This window comes from Amblyraja radiata, chromosome 24 (assembly GCF_010909765.2).
Source record: "Amblyraja radiata isolate CabotCenter1 chromosome 24, sAmbRad1.1.pri, whole genome shotgun sequence".
NCBI lineage: Eukaryota > Metazoa > Chordata > Chondrichthyes > Rajiformes > Rajidae > Amblyraja > Amblyraja radiata.
Window position 1 is genome coordinate 22861463 of NC_045979.1, and position 21446 is coordinate 22882908.

The 21446-nt window shown below is 48.4% G+C and overlaps 1 protein-coding gene across 1 annotated transcript; it reads left to right on the top strand.

Moving 5' to 3' along the window:
- The first annotated feature begins 5860 nt into the window (after positions 1-5860).
- On the top strand, positions 5861-20937 carry LOC116986874. The gene is made up of 8 exons (XM_033042635.1): positions 5861-5986; positions 8474-8755; positions 10400-10507; positions 14346-14387; positions 15274-15315; positions 17001-17123; positions 19527-19529; positions 20409-20937. The coding sequence occupies exons 1-8, from the start codon at positions 5929-5931 to the stop codon at positions 20564-20566; spliced, it is 816 nt and encodes a 271-aa protein (XP_032898526.1). The 5' UTR covers positions 5861-5928; the 3' UTR covers positions 20567-20937.
- Positions 20938-21446: the final 509 nt, after the last annotated feature.

The following is a 21446-nucleotide window of genomic DNA, read 5'->3' on the forward strand; positions in this document are numbered from 1 at the left end:
GCTTGAGAGTAAAGATGAGTTTTAAGTCTCGACTTAAAGGAGTCGATAGAGGGGGAAGTTCTGATGGGAAGAGGGATGCTGTTCCACAGTCTAGGAGCTGCAACCGCAAAGGCGCGGTCACCCATGAGCTTATGCCTAGACCGCGGGATGTTCAGTAACCCCAAGTCGGCCGATCTGAGGGACCTGGAGGTTGTGTGATGGGTAAGCAGACTTTTAATGTAGGAGGGGGCAAGCCCGTTAAGGGCTTTGTAGACATAAAGAAGGATCTTGAAATTTATACGGAACCGCACAGGGAGCTAGTGGAGAGAGGCCAGGATCGGGGTGATGTGGTCCCTTTTTCGGGTGCCCATCAGGAGTCTCGCTGCGGCGTTTTGGACCAGTTGCAGGCGGGACAGGGAAGATTGGCTGATGCCAGTGTAAAGAGAGTTGCAGTAATCGAGGCAGGAGGAGATAAATGTGTGCATGATCTTTTCGAGGCCATCAAACTGGAGGAATTGTTTTATTTTAGCTATCGTCCGAAGCTGGAAGAAGCTAGCTTTTACCACGGCATTGACTTGTTTGTCAAATTTCAATGCTGAAGGGGTGGGAGGGATGGTTGGAGGGAGTGGAGATGGGAGGATGGAAGGAGTGGAGATGGGAGGAGTGGGTTGGGTGATGGAGGGGGTAGATGAGGGACTGGCTGGAGGTGGTGGGGTGAGAGGGAGGGTAGGGTGGAGGGAGGTAAAGTGTGAAGGGTAATGCGTGGGTGGGTGTGTGAGGTGGGGTGTGGAGTGGAGGGGAAGGGCGAGGTAGGATATGAAAGGGATGGTTAAAGGGGTGGGGGAGCGAGGTATGGGACGGGTGAGGGAAGATGTGGAGGGGGTTGGGCGAAGCAGTGGGGGGGGGGTGCGCTGGGTGCGACCGCACCCCCCTTTTTTTCCCTTAGGAAAAAAGTCACCTAAAAATTTTTTTTTTAAATAAATTTAAAAAAATTAAATCGAGAAAAAAAAAATCAATGTTTCCACTTTGGAAACGGTCAGTTCTCTGTTCTCTCGTCCCCGGGCGGGAGTGGCTGAATCTGAACCCAACGGCTGTAACCCCAACACCAGTCACAGCTGCGGCGGAGCCCGCTCCCCTCGCCTTCCCCTGCCGCCGGGACCCAAGCCATCTTCCCCCCGCACCACCCCACTGACCCCCGCTGGGCCCACGCCACCCCTGCTGGGCTCATGCCACCCCCGCTGAGCCCATGCCTCCCTCGCTGGGTCCACGCCACACCCGCTGGGTCTACGTCATCCCCGCTGGGCTCACGCCACCCCCGCTGAGCCCACGCCACCCCTGCTGGGCCCACGCCATCCCCGCTGGGTCCACGCCACCCTCGCTAACCCCCCCTGGGCACACGCCACCCCCGCTGGCCCCACGCCACCTTAATTCCCCCCGCCCGCCGGGCCCCCGCCACCCCCTCGTGGCCCATGCCACCTTCATTCCCCCCGCCCGCTGGGCCCCCGCCACCCCCTCGGGGCCCATGCCACCTTCATTCCCCCCGCCTGCTGGGCCCGCGCCACCTTCATCTTCGCCCCCCCCCCGCAAGAAAGAGGGGGGATGTGAGAGGGTGGAGGGGGAGAGAGAGAGAGGGGAAGCGAGAGGAGGGAGAGATGGGGAGGGGTGAGGGAAAGGGGAATTATCTTGAGTGAGATTGCAAAATTAAGGTAGGTTTTAGAGCTATTATATTTTCTCCTCCATATGAATAATATTAAACAATATCAAATAATATCAACTGCTTTCTTTTCCTTGATAACAATGCTGAAAAATATGAATTCCATAGTTTGTGACATAAATACACATTTTAATGGGATCATTATATACAGATGTAACATTTCCATTTTGAGATGGGGGGGGGGGGGAGTGCTGGGGGCAAATATACGTCAAGCCGATAGCCTAATCGTTAGAGATAAAATATAGCCTAATCGATAAAGCACTGAGAAGAGGAATCAGAGCTGCCAAGGAAAGATACTCTGAGAAGTTGAAGAGCAATTTCTCAGCTAGTGATTCTTCTTCAGTTTGGAAGGGCATGCAAGAAATCACCAGCTATAAGAGGAAAGCCCCCCGCTCTTTGGACAATCGGCAGCTGATGAACAACCTGAATGAGTATTACTGCAGGCTTGAAAATCAGATACCCCCTCCCCAACAAACACAGCCAGACCCGAGTCCGCAAAGAATGGACCCGGCACCCTCTCCTTCCCATTCACCACTTCACACCTACTTAAGGCAAGACTCCAGTATGAAAAGAGTGGAACCTTTCCCACCCCACCCAACCACTTCACACCCACTCACAGCCTGACCTCAGTCTGCAAAGACTGGGCCCTTCTACACCCACCCCACTCCAATCACCACTCCACTCCAATCACCACTTCACACCCAATGACTGCACCTCCACAGACACCTCTGTCAAGCTTCTCAAGTTTGTGGATGACAAAACCCTGATTGGACTGATCCAGGATGGGGATCTCTGTACTCTTTTCAGTTTGACATCTTTCCTATAACATGGTGCCCAGAACTGAACACAATATTCTAAATGCGGTCTCACCAACGTCTTATACAACTGCAACATGACCTCCGAACTTCTATACTCAATATTCCAAAGTGCCAAAATACTTTTTGACCACCTGATATACCTGCGACACGACCTTCAAGGAACCATGCAACCATCAACCATTCCTCTACCCACCTGGCTAATTGATCCAGATCCTGCTGCAATCTTTCACAACGATCTTCACTATCTGCAAAACCACTCACTTCTGTATCATCAGCAAACTTGCTAATCTTGTCCTGTTCTGTGACGTTTCAGAGTGCTGGAGTAACTCAGCGGGTCGGGTGAGTATAGAAGTTGGGAGGTCATGTTGCAGTTGCATAAGAAGTTGGTGAGGGCGCATTCAGTATTGTGTTCAGTTCTGGGCACCATGTTATAGGAAAGATGTCATCAAGTTGGAAAGGGTACAGTGAAGATTTATGAGGATGTTGCCAGGACTAGAGGGCCAGAGCTATAGGGAGAGGTTGAGTAGGCTGGGACTCTATTTCATGGAGCACAGGAGGCTGAGGGATGATCTAATAGAGGTGTATAAAATCATGATTTGATTAGATATGGTTGAGTCTTTTGCCCAGAGTAAGTGAATCAAGGAGCAGAGGACATAAGTTTAAGGTGAAGGGCAAAAGATTTAATAGGAATCTGAGGGGTAAGTTTTTCACACAAAGGGTGGTAGGTGTATGGAACAAGCTGCCAGAGGAGGTAGTTGTGGCAGGGACTATCGCAACATTTAAGAAACAGTTAGACAGGTACATGGATAGGACATGTTCGGAGGGATATGGATCAAACGTGGGCAGGTGGGACTAGTGCAGATGGGACATGCTGGGCCGAAGGGCCTGTTTCCACACTGTATCACCCTATGACTCTATCTTTCCCTCTCAAACCCATTCTGCCTTCTCCCCATTACCTCTGACACCTCTATCAATCAAGAATCTATCAATCTCCTCCTGAAAAATGTCCATTGACTTGACCTCCACAGCTGTCTGTGGCAATGAATTCCACAGTCACCACCCTCTGACTTAAGAAATTCCTGCTCATCTCCTTCCAAAAGGAATGTCTTTTAATTCTGAGGCTGTGGCCACTGGTCCTAGACTCTCCCACCAGTGGAACCATCCTCTCCAAATCCACTCCATCCAGGTTTTTACCAGGCTGGGACAGACGACAACAGCTTCACACCATGTCCCAAAGCTTGTGTCCCGTCCTGCATCACCCAAGGCAGCAGAGACATTATAGGAGAGGGCAAGCACTCGAACAAAGTAGTTTACGATGGTTTGGGTAACATTCAGGAATGTCTATGCATGGCACATCATGAATATTACTGAAGAACGGTCTTGACCCGAACTATTATCTATACCTTTTCTCCAGAGATGCTGCCTGACCCACTGAGTTACTCCAGCACTTTGTGACATGTCACCTATCCATGTTCTCCACAGATGCTGCCTGACTCGCTGAGTTACTCCAGCACTCTGTGACATGTCACCTATCCATGTTCTCCACAGATGCTGCCTGACTCACGGAGTTACTCCAGCACTCTGTGACATGTCACCTATCCATGTTCTCCACAGATGCTGCCTGACTCGCTGAGTTACTCCAGCATTCTGTGAAACGTCGCCTATTCATATTCTCCGCAGATGCTGCCTGACCCGCTGAGTTACTCCAGCACTTTGTGACTATTTTCCCTTCACCCATCTGCCCAAGCCCACTCTCCCCCTCCCTTTCCTATGTTCCTTTCCACCCATAAACCTCTCTCTGCCTTTACATTTCACTCCTCTTTCAAATCTGCTCTACTTATCTACATGCATTTTTCTTCTTCACTTTTTAGTCATAGAATGATGCAGTGTGGAAACAGGCCCTTCAGCCCAACTTGCCCACATGGACCGACATGTCCCATCTTCACTAGTCCCACTCACACGCGTTTGGCCCATATATCCATCTAAATCTGTCCTATCCCTGTACGTGTCCAAATGTCTCTTAAACATTAGGATAGTCCCAGTCTTAACTACCTCCTCTGGCAGCTCGTTACATACACCCAGCACCCTTTGCGTGAAAAAGTTACCTCAGATTCCTATTAATTTCTGAAATATTGGTCATAAATTTGGTGCAAAAATACTCCAAAACAAGGCTCAGAATGCATCAGAGAGCATCTAAAACCCCTGAGCTTCCAGGGTCCTTAAGCGGGCCCTGGACCCCGGCATCGAGGGACTTCATGCTTCGTGCATGTAATGTGTGCAGTCGAGAGCATGTTGACCGGTTGCATCGTGGCTTGGTTCGGAAATTTGAGCGCCCTGGAGAGGAAAAGACTACAAAAAGTAGTAAACACTGCCCAGTCCATCATCGGCTCTGACCATCCTTCCGTCGAGGGGATTTATCGCAGTCGCTGCCTCAAAAAGGCTGGCAGTATCATCAAAGACCCACACCATCCTGGCCACACACTGATCTCCCTGCTACCTTCAGGTAGAAGGTACAGGAGCCTGAAGTCTGCAACAACCAGGTTCAGGAATAGCTACTTCCCCTCAGCCATCAGGCTATTAAACCTGGCTCGGACAAAACTCTGATTATTAGCAACCACTTTCTGTTATTTGCACTACCAGTTTATTTATTCATGTGTGTATATATTTATATCATGGTATATGGACACATTTATCTGTTTTGTAGTAAATGCCTACTATTTTCTGTGTGCTTAAGCAAAGCAAGAATTTCATTGTCCTATACAGGGACACATGACAATAAACTCACTTGAACTTGAACTTGAACTTGAACTCATGCTTCGCGCATGTAATGTGTGCAGCGCACACATTATTTCACATTAAGTTTTTTTGTAATCCTGTCATAACCCCCCTTTTTGAAAAGCTTCGTACGAGCCTGCCACATTTACCTATCTCTCCCTCACCCTCTCTTTGCCCCCCACTGCAATATCATTGTCCTCCACCCTCTTTATCTGTCCCGTTCCTTTCTTTCTCAGTCCCTTTTCTCTCCCTTCCCATTCTTCTTTACTCTCCCACACTCTGTGACCCATTTCCTCGCTGCCCTCTCTCCTTCTCTATGCTCACTTCCCTCTTCTCTCTCCCTCCCCCCCCCCCCCCTCTCTGCCTTTTCTCTCCCTCTCTTTGCCCCCTCTTCTCATAGGCTCTCTCACTGTCCACACCCCCTCCCTCTCTAGAGCCAGATCTCGAGGCTGATCTGGGCTGGTCCCTGTGGCTTTTTTTCTGCTCTCGCATGGGTCAGGAAGTGTTGAGTCTTGTGGTCACTTGACCATTATGAGCCTCTCCCTCTCTATCTGCAGTCATTCAGTGACCTTGTCTCACTGGGATCACAGGGAACATTTGCCACCTCTGCCACTCAGACCCCTTTGCAACAGCTGTCAAACAATGGATACCCTGCCCAAGGCTGTACTGGGAGTCATCATCTTCTGCTCCATGTGGACTGGTGAGTTGGGGTGGGGACATGGAAGGCAGAGGAAGCGTGGAGTGAGAGAGGGTGGGGAAAGTGAGCGTTTGAGCGAGAGGGGCGAGCGGCAGGGACAGTGAGCGAGGACAATCAGCAGGATGAGACGGGGAGTAGTGAGAGAGTGATAGCAAGATGGAGTGGGAAAGAACACTGAGGAATGAATAATGGACTGGGGGACTGGTGCTCCTGAGGATGGTTCAGAGGGGTGTAGTGATGGGGAGGGAGAACACAGAGGGTAAACGATATACACTGTGATCAGTGCTGTGGGTCAACCTCATCCCCAGCCTTGTCCAGGCAAAGGTCCTTTCCCCCTTTTCAGCCACAACATTCTCCCAAGGGCTCTCACTGCATCTCAACCAGCTTTCTCACCCCATACCTCCGCCACTGCTGCTTCAGACTTATGTCATTTCTATGCTAACTGTTTGAGGAAGTGAGGATGCGGTGTGGGGGGGGGGGTAGTGGGTCAAGGGGTGGTCAGCCCAAGAAGGCTGTGAGGGAGCATAGCTCTCCCCTTTCTTAGAGTCTCCATTGTACAGAATAAGCTTTAAATGGGTGTATAGCAGGTGCAGTGAATTTTGAGGAGGACCTCTGACACCCACGGGTTGTGAGAGGAGGTCATAGAGAGAGAGAGAGAGAGAGAGAGAGAGAGAGGGAAAGGAGTCAGCAAAAGCAGGGTGAGGAGTAAGGGAGAGAGCGACAAGACTGAGAAAAAGGAAAACGAAAGAGAGGGTGAAGTCAGCTGGCAGGACACAGAAAGAAGGGTGGTGGCAGCCAGAGGGATGGGGGGCAGTAAAGAAGGGGCAATGGGAGGGGGGAATGGTGATCTACCTCAATGCCATTGTCCGGCACTAGCCCAACATCTTGTGATTCCTGCAATATCCAAAAATGTAAACTTTATCCAACTTTACACAATTCTCCCATACATCTTATAGAGCATTTTTTAAGCTGGTGAGCTGGTGATAATAGTGACAATGTATTTTATGGTATTTATTAATTACTGCGTACTGTAAGCATTCCATTTGTAGAATTACGGGTAATGTTGGTGTGATTATTTGAGTGGCAGCCTCCTGCTTCTATCTGCTTGTGTTCATTCTTAGTTTCTTCCTTTTTGGTTACAGTGCCCTCCATAATGTTTGGGACAAAGACCCATCATTTATTTATTTGCCTCTGTACTCCACAATTTGAGATTTGTAATAGAAAAAAATCACACTGGTTAAAGTGCATATTTTAATAAAGGCAATTTTTATACATTTTGTTTTCACCATGTAGAAATTACAGCTGTGTTTATGCATAGTTCCCCATTTCAGGGCACCATAATGTTTGGGACACAGCAATGTCATGTAAATGAAAGTAGTCATGTTTAGTATGTTGTTGCATGTCCTTTACATGCAATGACTGCTTGAATACCGGACATCACCAGTCCATGAATTTTCCCATCTACTGAATTTCCCACAGCCCACGGATACTCCATCTCTGTCCGCTGAAACCACTCACACAGTGCAGACACTCTCTCCCATCACAGACTCTCTCGGCCCATTGAATCTCTCTGAGCCCATCGACTTTTCCCTCCATCACCGAATCTCCCCACACACCGAATCCCCTTTCCCACAGAAACTCTTCCCCCGTCGCCGACCCTCCCCACCAACTGAACCCCTCTCTCACAGCACACGGATGCTCCCACAGACGCACGCTGAACTGCCCCATGCTGTAGGTACACAAAATTGCTGGGGAAACTCAGCGGGTGCAGCAGCATCTATGGAGCGAAGGAAATAGGCGACGTTTCGGGCCGAAACCCTTCTTCAGACTGATGGGGGGTGGGGAAAGAAAGAAGGAAAAGGGGAGGAGGAGGAGGAGCCCGAGGGCGGGCGGATGGGAGGGTGGGAGGAGACAGCTAGAGGGTTAAGGAAGGGGAGGAGACAGCAAGGGCTAGCCAAATTGGGAGAATTCAATGTTAATGCCATAAGGACGCATGGTCCCCAGCGGAATATGAGGTGCTGTTCCTCCAATTTCCGCTGTTGATCACTCTGGCAATGGAGGAGACCCAGGACAGAGAGGTCGGATTGGGAATGGGAGGGGGAGTTGAAGTGCTGAGCCACCGGGAGGTCAGGTAGGTTATTGCGGACTGAGCGGAGGTGTTCGGCGAAACGATCGCCCAACCTACGCTTGGTCTCACCGATGTAAATCAGCTGACATCTAGAGCAGCGGATGCAGTAGATGAGGTTGGAGGAGATACAGGTGAACCTTTGTCGCACCTGGAACGACTGCCCCATGCTGTATGCGGGGGATATTTACAGGAAGTTTCCTGCCTTTTGCCCCGGAGCAGGAAAATGTTCTGCCCTTTAAACTGATCGCTGCCCCCGTGATACAACACGGCATGGTTCAGTCAGGTCGTGTGGCCCTGTGTTGATGACCCCGTGTGCAGTGCCGATATCAGACTGGGCTCTAACCTCACTCTCTCCTCCCCAGGTTCCGCGGGAAAGGTTGCCTACAAGGTTGAGAAACTCTCCGCCTCGGGCAGTCCCTGTCAGTTGGAGTTGACGTGCTCTATCCCGAATCAAACTACGAAATTCCACTGTTACCGAGGTAGCACCAACATATCTGGCGACAGCAAGCACCTTGTGGAGTCCGGAGGCAAGCAGTTGACCGTCACACCTGACCCCAACAGCAACAGCGCCGTGTACAAATGCCTTTCGGAGGCAACCCGAGAGAACCTATCCGTTGACGTGGCCCCAGCCTGTAACTTCATTGGCGAGTTTATGCAAAAAGCGGTTTGGACTTTTTGTTATGTCTCTTCCCCCCCCCCCCCTCCCCCCTCCCCCTCCCCCCGCACCCCCTGTCCCGACACAAATCTCAAACAGTCGTCAAAGTGGAAAGGGACACATGTGCATATGCATTCAACCACTCACTCAATCACACGGTCATTCACTAGATAGTTGTGTACATATCTGCAGTAATCTCACCCAACTAGTCTTGCTCCCAGTGAAACTTACACACTCATGTATTTACACAAACACAATCTCAAACAGGCACCTACCTCCCATAATTAGTTGCAGATAGGGACATGAGAATTATGCACTTAGACATAGTCTCACACAAACGCAGTCCTGTGCAGAGAAAATCACACACCATTGGCACAAACCGTCTCACGGTTAAACATAAGCAGTCACTCATACATGTAACACTGCACAGCAAAGTTATCTGCAAAATTGGATGCCCAGCCTCTCACATACAGGCACATGGTCTGTCATACATAGACATGCATACATATACATCGTTTCTGTCTCTCTCCCACACACACACAGGCATAGAAATCAGATATGCAGCCACACACACACACACAGGTAAGATACAAAGAGGTAATCAAATCAAAGAGGTACACCGCCTCACACACACAAATCAATACAACCTCATGAACACACACACACACACACACACACACACACACACACACACATATCTGCACAATCATAGAATTGCATACACAGTCACAGACACATGGATGAATAATCAAAGATACAGCCAGCTGCACCAAAAATCACATTCTCACCATCACACACAGATACTACGGGTTTCGGCCCGAAACGTCGCCTATTTCCTTCGCTCCATAGATGCTGCTGCACCCGCTGAGTTTCCCCAGCAATTTTGTGTACATACTACCATCAGAATCTCTCTCTGACTCACAAAGTGAAATGTATGCACCGCACGAGGCTTAGTTACACAGAACGTTTGAGAAACATTTAGACAGGTACATGGATAGGGTAGATTTGGGGGGATATAAGCCAAAAACAGGCAGGTGGGAATAGTTTAGATGGGGCAAGTTGAGCCGAAGGGCCTGTTTCCGCATGGTGTGACTATAAGACTAATTGCATTCATACATAGTTAAGCACACACAGACCATTACACATCTCACACATCTAGTCGCAGATATACATATGAACAGCTAAACATACACATGTCCAGGTGGCCCCATACAAACAGAAGGTTGTGCACAATGAATCACGACCATAAATCTCACTTACACTAACAGTTATAAGGTTATCACGGGCACAAACACACCTTGAGTGTTTCAGACATGCAATGATAGACAGGTGTGAACAGTTAAAGAGCAGGATCATAAGTTCATGTTAGAGGAGCAGAATTAGGCCATTCGGCCCATCAAGTCTACACCACTCATTTATGGCTGATCTTGCATACACACCATACAGCATGACACACAAATGGTCAAACACACATGGATGGTCACGTCCTCAAAACCAGACAGGATGCTATTTCTGTCTCACACGTAAATTAACAAGGATTGTCATAGGTAATGACGATAATGCTCATGATGCACAGCGATCCTCAACTCTGTGCACGAATGCCGGTGAGTTCCCCGTTTCTTTCTGTTCACAGGCTCTTCGTGCATGTGCTCCCGAGTTAGGATGGCCGTGACAATCGCCTTCCTGTGCGTGTGGTTCAGTGCCTTGGGATTCAGCGCCTACTTCTGCTGTGGACAGACCAGTTAAGTGGGGGTCTTCTTGGGTTAGGGCAGCATCGAGAGGGCAGGGACTGGACGATAAACCAGAGGTAACGGACACAAGAATCTGTAGATGCTGGAACCATGAGCACAACGCAAGTGCTGGAGGAACTCAAAAGACCAATCATCAGTGTGAAGAAGGCTCCAGACCCCAAACGCCTGTTCATTCCCTCCCTGAATGGCAAAGTTCCTCCTGCACTTTGATTTTACTCCAAATGCCCGAAGCAGCTGAGAATTCTAAAGGGCCTGTCCCACTTTGGCGTCATTTGCGCGTCATTTACGCGACAGGCCGGTGGTGACTGTTGCATGAAAATCATCTAGCGGTACGGCAGTTGCGCGCCGAGTGCTCTTGAGGGCCCTGCTACTTTTGGGAGCCATTTGTGATATTGTTCGTGCTTCGTCCGATCACCGTGGCAAGGATTTTCCGAGTGAAAATTTTTCAAAACTACGCTCGCTTTATACCCGGGTGGTCACGTGGTGCGGCACACAAATGACACGCAAAAGGCGCGCCGACGGCGTACGGGCGGCGCATGATTACGGACGTTGACGCACGGTGACGCATAATAAATTAGCATAGGCAATGTTCGTGCATCACCGTGCGTAATAATGCATCACCACGCGCTACACGTACGCCGTCAGTATGTCAGCGTGTGCAAGGGATATGTCACGCAGGTGGTACGTGAGGATTTTGAGCTTTGCAAAATCCAGGGGCGCCACGGGTTACCGCGTGTCACTGCATACTCCACCACGCGCCATGCACACGTCACCACGCGCCATCCAATTTTCAGGATGTCGCGTAAATGACGCGCAAATGATGCCCTAGTGGGACAGGCCCTTAACTCGTTATTGAATAACATGGGCGACACAGCGCTAGATTCTTTCAGCGTCGGAGACCCGGGTTTGATCCTGACTATGGGTGATGTTTGTATGTTCTCCCTATGACCGCATGGGTTTTCTCCGGGAGCTCCGGTTTCCTCTCACATTCCAAATAATTGTAGGTTTGAAGGTTAATTGGCTTCGGTAAAATTGTTTTAAAAAATGTCCCTCGTGTGTTAATGTCGGGGTAATCGCTGGTGGGTGCGGACGTGGTGGGCCTGTATCCGCTCTGGATCCACAAAGTCTAAAAGTCCAATCTATGGATTAAAAAAAAAAACATCACAGTGTGGGTTTCCAAACCCTGCCGCGCCACTGTGGGTCACTGATGCCCCTCCCGATAGGCAACTCCGGCCACATTGCCTGGGGTGTGGGTTTAACTACCACGGGCTTGATGGGGAAGAACAACAAATGTCAACACATCGGTCAACGGCCTGCGTGCTCGCCCACACTGGATCACAGAAAGCCGAAGACCATAAACTTGCCCTTCCGCCCGTTCCCACCGGGCTAGCCCACAACACCGAGAAAACTGACGATGTGGACAAAAGCCCGTCGGCCCCTTGAATTTGTGACAGCCAAACACAAAGAGTGGTTCCCCTTCCCTGTGTCCAGCGCTGCACCTTAAACACCCTCCCCCACCTCAACAATCCACCCATCTCCGGCCTCCTTAATGGCCATTCAGGGTCAAGTTGTGTCTGGGACACGGCCAGACGGGGAGCTGGCACACACGCCAGAATTAATAACAAGACCATACCTGTGCCCAATACTCTGCAAGAAATATTTTCTGACGAGTATCGGGCACAGGTATGGTCTTGTTATTTGGGAGTGGGAGGAGATGGCGCAGCCAGGTGGGAGCGTGTGTGTCCACAGTACCAGTTGAAGCAGTATAGAAGTTGGGAGGTTGTGCTTTCTCCGCCCATTTCTGCAGCTGATCTATATTTTGCTGTATCTCCTGACACCATTCCAACTGCAACTCTTCCAATGTTGGTGTCATCAGCAAAGTTACTCATGTGAATCGTGTGTGGGTGGGAATGGGGTGGAGATGGGAACCAAGACTGGAGGTAAAAGGTGGATGACAATAAAAGACTGTGATGGTAGAATGTGATATGGAAATTGGGAGTGAAATGTAAAAAAGAAAGTGATGAGTGGATGGAGGTGGAGGAGAGGAAAGGGCCCAGCTGACTGTACTGGATGAGTTTAGTAGGGGAGTACAAAGAAAGGTATGCATGAGGGCTAGGGGTTTGTTACTTAAAATTAGGGAATTCAATAGACAATAGACAATAGGTGCAGGTGTATGGCCATTCGGCCCTTCGAGCATCATTCCCTGTGATCATGGCTTATCATCCACAATCAGTACCCCGTTCCTGCCTTCTCCACATATCCCTTGACTCCAATATCTTTAAGAGCTCTATCTAACTCTCACATGAAAGCATTCAGAGAATTGGCGTCCCACTCCCTTCTGAGGCAGAAAATTCCACTGATTCACAGCTCTGTGGGTGAATTTGTTTTCCTCATCTCCATTCTAAATGGCCTACCCCTTACTCCTAAACTGTGGCTCCTGGTTCTGGACTGCCCCAACACTGGGAACATGTTTCCTGCCTCTAGCGTGTCCAATCCCTTAATAATCTTATATGTTTCAGTAAGATTCCCTCTCATTCGTCTAAATTTTAGTGTATACAAGCCCAGTCGCTCCATTCCATCAGCATATGACAGCCCCGCCATCCCGGGAATTAACCTTGTGAACCTACACTGCACTCCCTCAATAGCAAGAATGTTCTTCCACAAATTTGTAGACAAACACTGCACACAATACTCCAGATGTGGTCTCACTAGGGCCCTGCAGAACTGCAGAAGGACCTCTTTGCTCCTATACTCAACTCCTCTTGTTATGAAGGCCAATATACCGTTAGTATTCTGATGAACAAGGCCACCCAGATCCTGTTGTACTTCCCCTTTTCCGAACTTGACACCATTCAGATAATAATCTGCCTTCCTGTTCCTGCCACCAAAGTGGATAACCTCATATTTATCCACATTAAACTGCATCTGCCATGCACCTGCCCACTCACCCAACCTGTCCAAGTCACCCTGCATGCTCATAGCATCCTCCTCACAGTTCACACTGCCACGCAACTTTGTGTCATCTGCAAATTAGCTAATGTTACTTGTAATCCCTTCATCTAAATCATTAATATATATTAGAAATAGCAGCGGTCCCAGCATCGAGCCTTGCGGTACCCCACTAGTCACTGCCTGCCATTCTGAGAGGGACCCGTTAATCCCTACTCTTTGTTTCCTGTCTGCCAACCAATTTTCTCTCCATGTCAGTACCCTACCCTCTATACCATGTGCTCTAATTTTGCCCACTAATCTCCGATGTGGAACCTAATCAAAATCTTTCTGAAAGTCCAGGTACACTACATCCACTGGCTCTCCTTTGTCCATTTTCCTAGTTACATCTTCAAAAAATTCCAGAAGATTCGTCAAGCATGAATTCCCCTTCGTAAATCCATGCTGACTCAGACCGATCCTGTTACTGCTATCCAAATGTGCCGTTATTTCATCTTTTATAATTGACTCCAGCATCTTCCCCACCACCAATGTCAGGCTAACTGGTCTATAATTCCTCGTTTTCTCTCTCGCTCCTTTCTTGCAAGGTGGGATAACATTAGCTACCCTCCATTCCACAGGAACTGATCCTGAATCTATAGAACATTATAAAATCATCACCAATGCGTCCACGAATTCTAGAGAATTATAGAGTGAGGTATGTGGGCCTTGGGGAGTAGGGCAGGGAGTGATGTAGACAGTGGCAGGGAGATCGTGGGAGGGAGGGCAGAGCAAGGTAGATGGGCAGTGTGTGAAGTCAGCATGATGCATCTGCAGTTTACATCAGTGGGTCCGTGCTCGATCTTTGTGTTAACTGCCCCTCTGTCTCTCCTGAACTAGGTCAGAAGAAAGCAGGGAAGAAAGGACACACCACTGCCAAAGGTAAGGGGATTTGCTGATCTCTCACTGCCTTCAGCAACTCCTGGGTATTTTGAGAGGCTGATTTCTGGGAAGTTGGCGTTGCTGGAGCTGATGGGTACTCCTAACCATTGCTCTGGCGTTCAGAACCACTGCCAGCATCCCCCGTATGCTCTAGAGCCACCTCCTTAAATACTCTGTACCTCCAGTATGCGTGTGGCCTCCCTCTGCCAGTGGAGGAGATTGAAGGCAGTCAGATCGTTAAGGTAATGGGAAGAGGAATTGAAGTAGCAGCAACTGGGAACTCCCGGTGCCCCTGGTGGTCAAATGTTCAGTAAAACAGTCTCATGTTTACAATTGAAAAATAGTAGCAAAGAGGGAGAGAGATTGGGCAGATAAAGATCACGAGTGAGAGGTGTTGACGTCTATTGATATCAAGGGACAACGGTTATTGACAGCAAGGGCATTAATACAGTTGATTTATTATTATTGGTGAAAATATGTGATTTTGAGAAGTATAAGAGATAGAATGGGGATATATTGGCATTGGGTGGTTAGCATGATGCAGATTGTATTGCAATATCCTTAGTTATATATACAGACATTACTGAAACGGAATGGACTTTATGGGGCAGGAGGGGGGGAAGGGGGGAAGAGGGGAGAGAGAGACAGAGACAGAGACAGAGACAGAGACAGAGGGAGACACACAGGGAGAGTTATAGAGTGAGGTATGTGGGCTTTGGGGAGTAGGGCAGGGAGTGATGTAGACAATGGCAGGGAGATTGTGGGGGGGAGGGCAGAGCAAGGTAGATGGGCAGTGTGTGAAGTCAGCATGATGCATCTGCAGTTTACATCAGTGGGTCCGTGCTTGATCTTTGTGCTAACCGCCCCTCTGTCTCTCCTGAACTAGGTCAGAAGAAAGCAGGGAAGAAAGGACACACCACTGCCAAAGGTAAGGGGATTTGCTGATCTCTCACTGCCTTCAGCAACTCCTGGGTATTTTCAGAAGCTGATTTCTGGGAAGTTGGCGTTGCTGGAGCTGATGGGTACTCCGAACCATTCCTCTGGTGTTCAGAACCACTGCCAGCATCTCCCGTGTGCTCTGGCAATGACCCTGCATTGTTGCAGTACTGACATTCCCTTCAGAGCCCAGGCACGCAGGGTGGCAGGAACTGCGGCCTCACACCTCCGGGCAACCGGCCTCTATTCTGACATCACGTTCAATCCTGACCGCCAAATCTGTCTGTGTGGAGTTTGCACTTTCTTCCTCTGGATATGTAAGTATCTCCCTTGCAAATTGTGGGCCTATGTCACAGTAGGTTCCAGGAACTGTGGGGGAATGGATAGCTCAGCGACTGACCCAGACTCAACCCGCTGAATGAACTTGTTCTATAACATGAGACAGTATAGGCAATGGAAATGAGGAGAAGCTACGAATGTTTAACTATCTGGCAAATGGGAAAATGTGAACATCCATTTTGAGAACATTTAAAAAAAAACACTATCCTCAATGAAGAAAGATTTCAGTCTCAGAAAGATCTGGGTGCCCAATTGCTGATCCACGAAAGGTTGGTATTTAAAAAATGAGGTATGGAATCACAATGTTATTGCAAAGAGAACCATACCTGCCCCAATTTGTATGTTTCCACAAGAATGTTTTTTTGTAGAGGATTCCAGGGAAATTTCCTCAAATTCCTGGGATGTGGGACTTTTGCTCAGTGGGATGACACTGAGTGGCGGGTTTGCTCCCAACACAGAGAAAGCAGTGACGATTGGGGCATGGTTGGTAACATCAGAAAAAGTGTGGACAGAGCAGATTTAAATATTCACAAGATCTTTCAGCTCATTAGGTCGACGCCAACTCTCCACCACCCCCCCCCCCCTCCCCCTCCTTCCCCACCGCTCCCTGGTTGTTTTCTTGTCAATTTTTTCAAATTTTTTTTTCAATTTAAAAACTTTATTGGCATGATAAAAAATACATTGTTATATTGCCAAAGTATAAAACATGACATACATATTTAAAATGCATAAGTATAAATACAAGTATACAGTGCATGGATAGATATGTCCCTGTACATAAACTTGCAATAGGCCTATAGCCCTTTATTGATTGCTACATGTTCCTGCAGCTGTAAGCAGTACAACAGAATAGCAAGTTTAGCAATTCAATATTAATTTCCTAGTGTCAGCTAATGTTAATTAGTGTGTGCGTACATTTGTGCATGTTGGTCATTCACCATCTCTCAGGTTATGGCATGCTGTTACGTATTGTGCACCAAGATGTGCCGTATTTCCTTCATCAAGGATTATTCTTAGTTTTGATGTATCATCTAGTTCTTTAAAATTAGGGGTTGCCAGACTGAGTTTGTCAAAGTATGTTTTCCTTGTTTTGTCAAAATATTTGCATTTTAGGAGGAAGTGCACCTCTGTTTCAACCTTATCTGTCAAACAGTGGCCGCATATTCTGTTTTCTCTTGGTTGCCAGAATCTCTTCTTGTAATCTGTTCTCTCTCATGTGTCCTTCAATGGAGGAGACCGAGAGATGGTGCTGCCATAGGGAGAAGAGTGAAGAACGAGGGGAATGGGACAAAGTGGATCTTAATCTTCCATTATTGCCTCCCTATTTACCCCCCACAGACAATGAGGAGATGCCTGGGCCCAGCTCGGCTAAAGGAGCCCCTGATACCAACCACCAGCCCCTGAAGAAAAAGAAAGTCAGGAACTACAGTATGATACCAATAGCCGCCGAGGCACATCCACGTGGGAGGCAGTCAGAGAAAGGCAGGTTCTTGGTTCTTGGTTCTTGGTTCTTGGTTCTTGGTTACTTGGTCCTCCAAAATATTCCAACTGGAATTCAAACTGGAGGTGGTGAAGGGAGGGATTAAGCCACAAAAGGGTCATTGGGAAGAAAGTGCTACTTTAAATTTAGTTGCATCTGGTTGGGTAACTATAGTTTGGTGGAGATTATTCCATGCTTTAATTGTGCGTGGGAAGAACGAATTGGATCGAATGTCCTCGTCTGCTCCTAATTGGTTTGGGTTTGGTGTAGGTCTTGTGATCTATGTCTAGCTGACCATTTAACATTTTGTAAAAACAGGTCAAACGGTGAGCTTCACGTCTGTCTTGGAGAGGGTTCCACCCCAGAGAATTCAGAAGTTTGGTGACACTCGCTTCTCTCTCATAGGTGTTAGTAACAAATCGAGCTGCCTGTCTTTGGACACATTCGATGGATGAAATGTTTTTATCTGCGTAGTCCAATTGAGGTCTAACGAGGGTGAAATACAGCTTCTCCTTGACAGAAGCTGAACAATGATGAAAGTTGCGCCTCAGGAAGTTTAGGACACCTGTTGCTTTCACTGTTGCATGATGAGTCTGACCATTCCAACGCAGATCATTCTGCAATTTGATGCCAAGATACTTGGTTTGTTTGGATTCGTCAAGGGTGACACCAAGTATGTTGTAAGATGGATCTTAACCAGGTTCTGGCAGAGAGAGGGACAACAAGCAAAACAAAAAGGCAGATGGAGAGAGAAATTTAAATTGAGAAAGGTGTCGAGGGAGATAAATCAATGTGGAGGAGAGATGTGGAGATAGAGGTAGATGTACGTGTAGCAAAAGTAATTCTACCGTGGTTATGGGAGATTTTATGGGAGAGAGAGAGATGGAGAGAGAGAGAGAAATAGGGGTGGTGTGAGAGAGAGAGAGGAGGGGCAGGGAGAGGGAGAGAGAAGGAAGGTGAGAGAGAGAGAGAAGAGGAAGAGAGAGGGGAGAGAGATATAGATGGGGAGAGAGAGTTAGTGAGAGGGAGAGGGAGAGTGAGAGAGAGATAGTGGGAGAGAGAGAGTGAAAGGAGAGAAAGAGAGAGTGAAAGGGGGTGAAAGAGGGAGAGAGAGTGAGGGGGAGAGAGAGGGGGAGAGAGAGATGCGGGGAGAGAGACGGGGAGAGACAGGTGGGAGAGAGAGGGGAGCAGAGAGAGAAAAAGGGAAGAGGGGAGAGAGAGATTTGGGGGGAGAGAGAGAGTGAGGGGTGAGAGGGAGAGAGATATATACAGTATATATATATACAGTGAAAGAGATGGGGAGAGGGAGAGATGGTGGGATAGAGAGGGGGGAGATGGGGAGAGAGAGGGAAGGGAGATAGAGAGAGGGGGAAAGAGAGTGACAGAGAGAGGGGAAGAGAGGCAGAGAGAGGGGAAGAGGGGGGAGGGGGAGGGACACAGAGAGAGAGAGATTGGAAACGTTTAACAGAGTGATAGACGTCGTGCAAGATACAGACATGAGGTAGAGCCAGGCACAGAGTAAGATGTACAAGGGGGAGAGATGCGAACTGCTGTGATTTGCACAAGCAGGTTTCATCTGAATGTTCCTCAGAGGTGGGGTGGGGGCTTAAGGGCTGGAGGAGTGATAGAAATCAGGAAAGAGACCGGAGGGGGTACAGAGATAGGGAGCGGTGTAGGGATTGAAGGGTGTTACAGGGAAGATTGTACATTGTACAAGTACATTGTAAATCTCAGCAAAAGTACCAGTGAGGCAGATAGGCTCTGGGAGAAGGGTGCACCATCCATGGTTCACTAATGAGTTTCAGGGTGACATCCAACTGAAAGTAAGGGTGAACAGTACTTGCAGATGAGTGTAGGCCAGAGGACTTGGGAATTTTAAACTAGCAAAGGATGACAAACAAAAATTAGTTGCTGTAAGAAGTTCGATTGTGGCAAAGACTTTGTGGCAAAGTTTGCAGATGATATGAAAATAGATGGAGAGGCAGGCAATGTAGCGAAGGTAGGGACTCTGCGGAAGGACGTCAACAAGTTGGAAGAGCGGGCAGAGAGGTGCGATCTTGAATTGTAGTGCAGCAAAGTGTGGAGTCATCCATGTTGCTAGTAGGAATAAAGGTGTAGGCTATTTTCTAAAAGGGGTGAGAATCCAGAAATCAGAGGTGTAAAGGGACTTGGGAATGCAGGTGCAGGATTCCCAAATAGTTAATCTGCAAGTCGAAATCAGTAGTAAAGAAAGCAAACATAATGCTAGCATTTATTTCAAGAGGGCTTATATACAAAAACAGGGATATAATGTTGAGGCTCTATAAGCGGCTGGTAAGGCCAAATTTGGAGTATTGTGAGCAATTTCGAGCACCATATCTGAGGAAGGACATCTGGCTCTGAAGAAGGTCCAGACAAAGTTTACAAGAATGATCCCAGGATTGAGTAGGTTAACATATGACGAGTGTTGGGCGGCAGTGGGCCTGTACTCGCTGGAGTTTAGAAGAATGAGGGGGGACCTCATTGAAACGTACAGAATAGTGAAAGGCTTAGATAGAGTGGATGTGGAGAGGATGTTTCCACTAGTGGGAGAGTCTAGGACTAGAGGTCATAGCCTCAGAATTAAAGGAGGTTCTTTCAGGAAGGAGATGAGGAGAAATGTCTTTAGTCAGAGGGTGGTGAATCTGTGGAATTCTCTGCCACAGAAGGCTGTGGAGGTCATCAGTGGATATTTTTAAGGAAGAGATAGATAGATTCTTGATTAGTACAGTTGTCAGAGTTTATGGGGAGAAGGCAGGAGAATAAGGTTAGGAGGGAGATCAGCCATGATTGAATGGCAGAGTAGACTTGATGGGCCAAATGGCCTAATTCTACTATCCCTTATGAGAGGAAATATAAGTAATATAAAGACCTACAAGTATATGAAAGGAGAGAAACTGAAATGGGGAGAGGGGATAAGATGGAGGGAGGCTCGCTGGATCACTCCACACAGAACTGTGGGAACAGGACGGGCTGCAAGCCTCCTGTTACACTGTAAACAGTTTGTGTTCAGTGATCCCTCACACAAAAGGACACGAAGTGCTGGAGCAGCATCTCTGGAGAAAAATGGATACATGACATTTCAGATCGAGACCCTTCTTCAGACTCTGACCCGCAACGGCACTTGTCCATGTTCTCCACAGAGATGCTGTTTGACCTGCTCAGCTATTTCCGCACTTTGTGTCCAGCATCTGCAGTTCTTTGTTTCTACTTCCCCAGTTTGCTCACATCATTGCCTCTGTCCCCAGATCCAACGTATCAGGCCCTGGTCAAGGACAAAGAAGAAGACTACAGTGCGATCAAGCCACAGGCGTCTGTTGGGAAGCCCGTGGTGACGTTCTCTGGACTGAACAAAGAGGTCACTGTCGAGTTCTTTCTGCCAGGTGGAGCCAATGGCCAGGAGTGAGACAGTCAGCAGCTCACTTACAAGGCCACACATTCTCTGTATAAAGCAAGCCCCAGACCCTGGATTAGACCCCAGCCTACAAGTCACTGTTGTAACTGTCAGTCTATATATAAGCTCCCTGAACTCCTCGATTAGATCCTAGCCTGGAACTCTCTCCCTGAGATCTGTCATTTAGGTGTCAATTTAGTAATTCTGCGATTCGATCCCAGCCTGGAACTCGCTGCCAGGTGTCTGATATTGTATAAACCCCCTGAATCCATCAATGTGATTGCAGCCTGTAACTCACTTCTGGGTCGGCGTGATTGTAGATATGTTCCCCCTGAACTACTGCATTATCTCCCAACCTGTAACTTGCTCCAGGGCAGTTATTATTCATTCAAGCCTCCCCGTTCACACGCAGCCCCTCCATCTCCCACCACCCGTTGTTCTCCCTCTAATCCTGCACAAACACCTCCAAGAGCTGTCACAGCCCTTCCCGGCGCACCGAGATGCCTTCCAGAAATCCCTCAGCGGGCCTGACCATCGCACCTCTGTAACCTTGGGCATGCAGCTGGCCAGCTGACGTGCCACTGGGCTGCAGACTTGCCACTGGGCTGCAGACCTGCAACTGGGCCTAGTTACTGCCAGTTTACCATTCACGCATAACCTCCACAATCTCAGATGTTTCCAACAATCTTTACCTCCTCACAAATATCCCAATAGCACAGATATTCCATCTTCCAGGTTGGCTAATTCCCAGCAATTTATAGCATTTGCATTCCACTGCTTCAAATCAAATCTGGTGCAATCCTTCAACATCCTACCGTACCCTATCATCCCTCCAGCCTCTACACTCCTCCCTGTCCCTGTAACTTCTACCAAGCCCCGACACCCATCCCTC

Bases quoted from the DNA above. Each gene is read 5' to 3' on its own strand.
- LOC116986874 (XM_033042635.1), top strand. From the start codon at position 5,929: ATGGATACCCTGCCCAAGGCTGTACTGGGAGTCATCATCTTCTGCTCC. The intron at 5,987-8,473 runs GTGAGTTGGGGT...TCTCCTCCCCAG, and splicing joins CTTCTGCTCCATGTGGACTG to GTTCCGCGGGAAAGGTTGCC. The intron at 15,316-17,000 runs GTAAGGGGATTT...TACCCCCCACAG, and splicing joins AGGACACACCACTGCCAAAG to ACAATGAGGAGATGCCTGGG.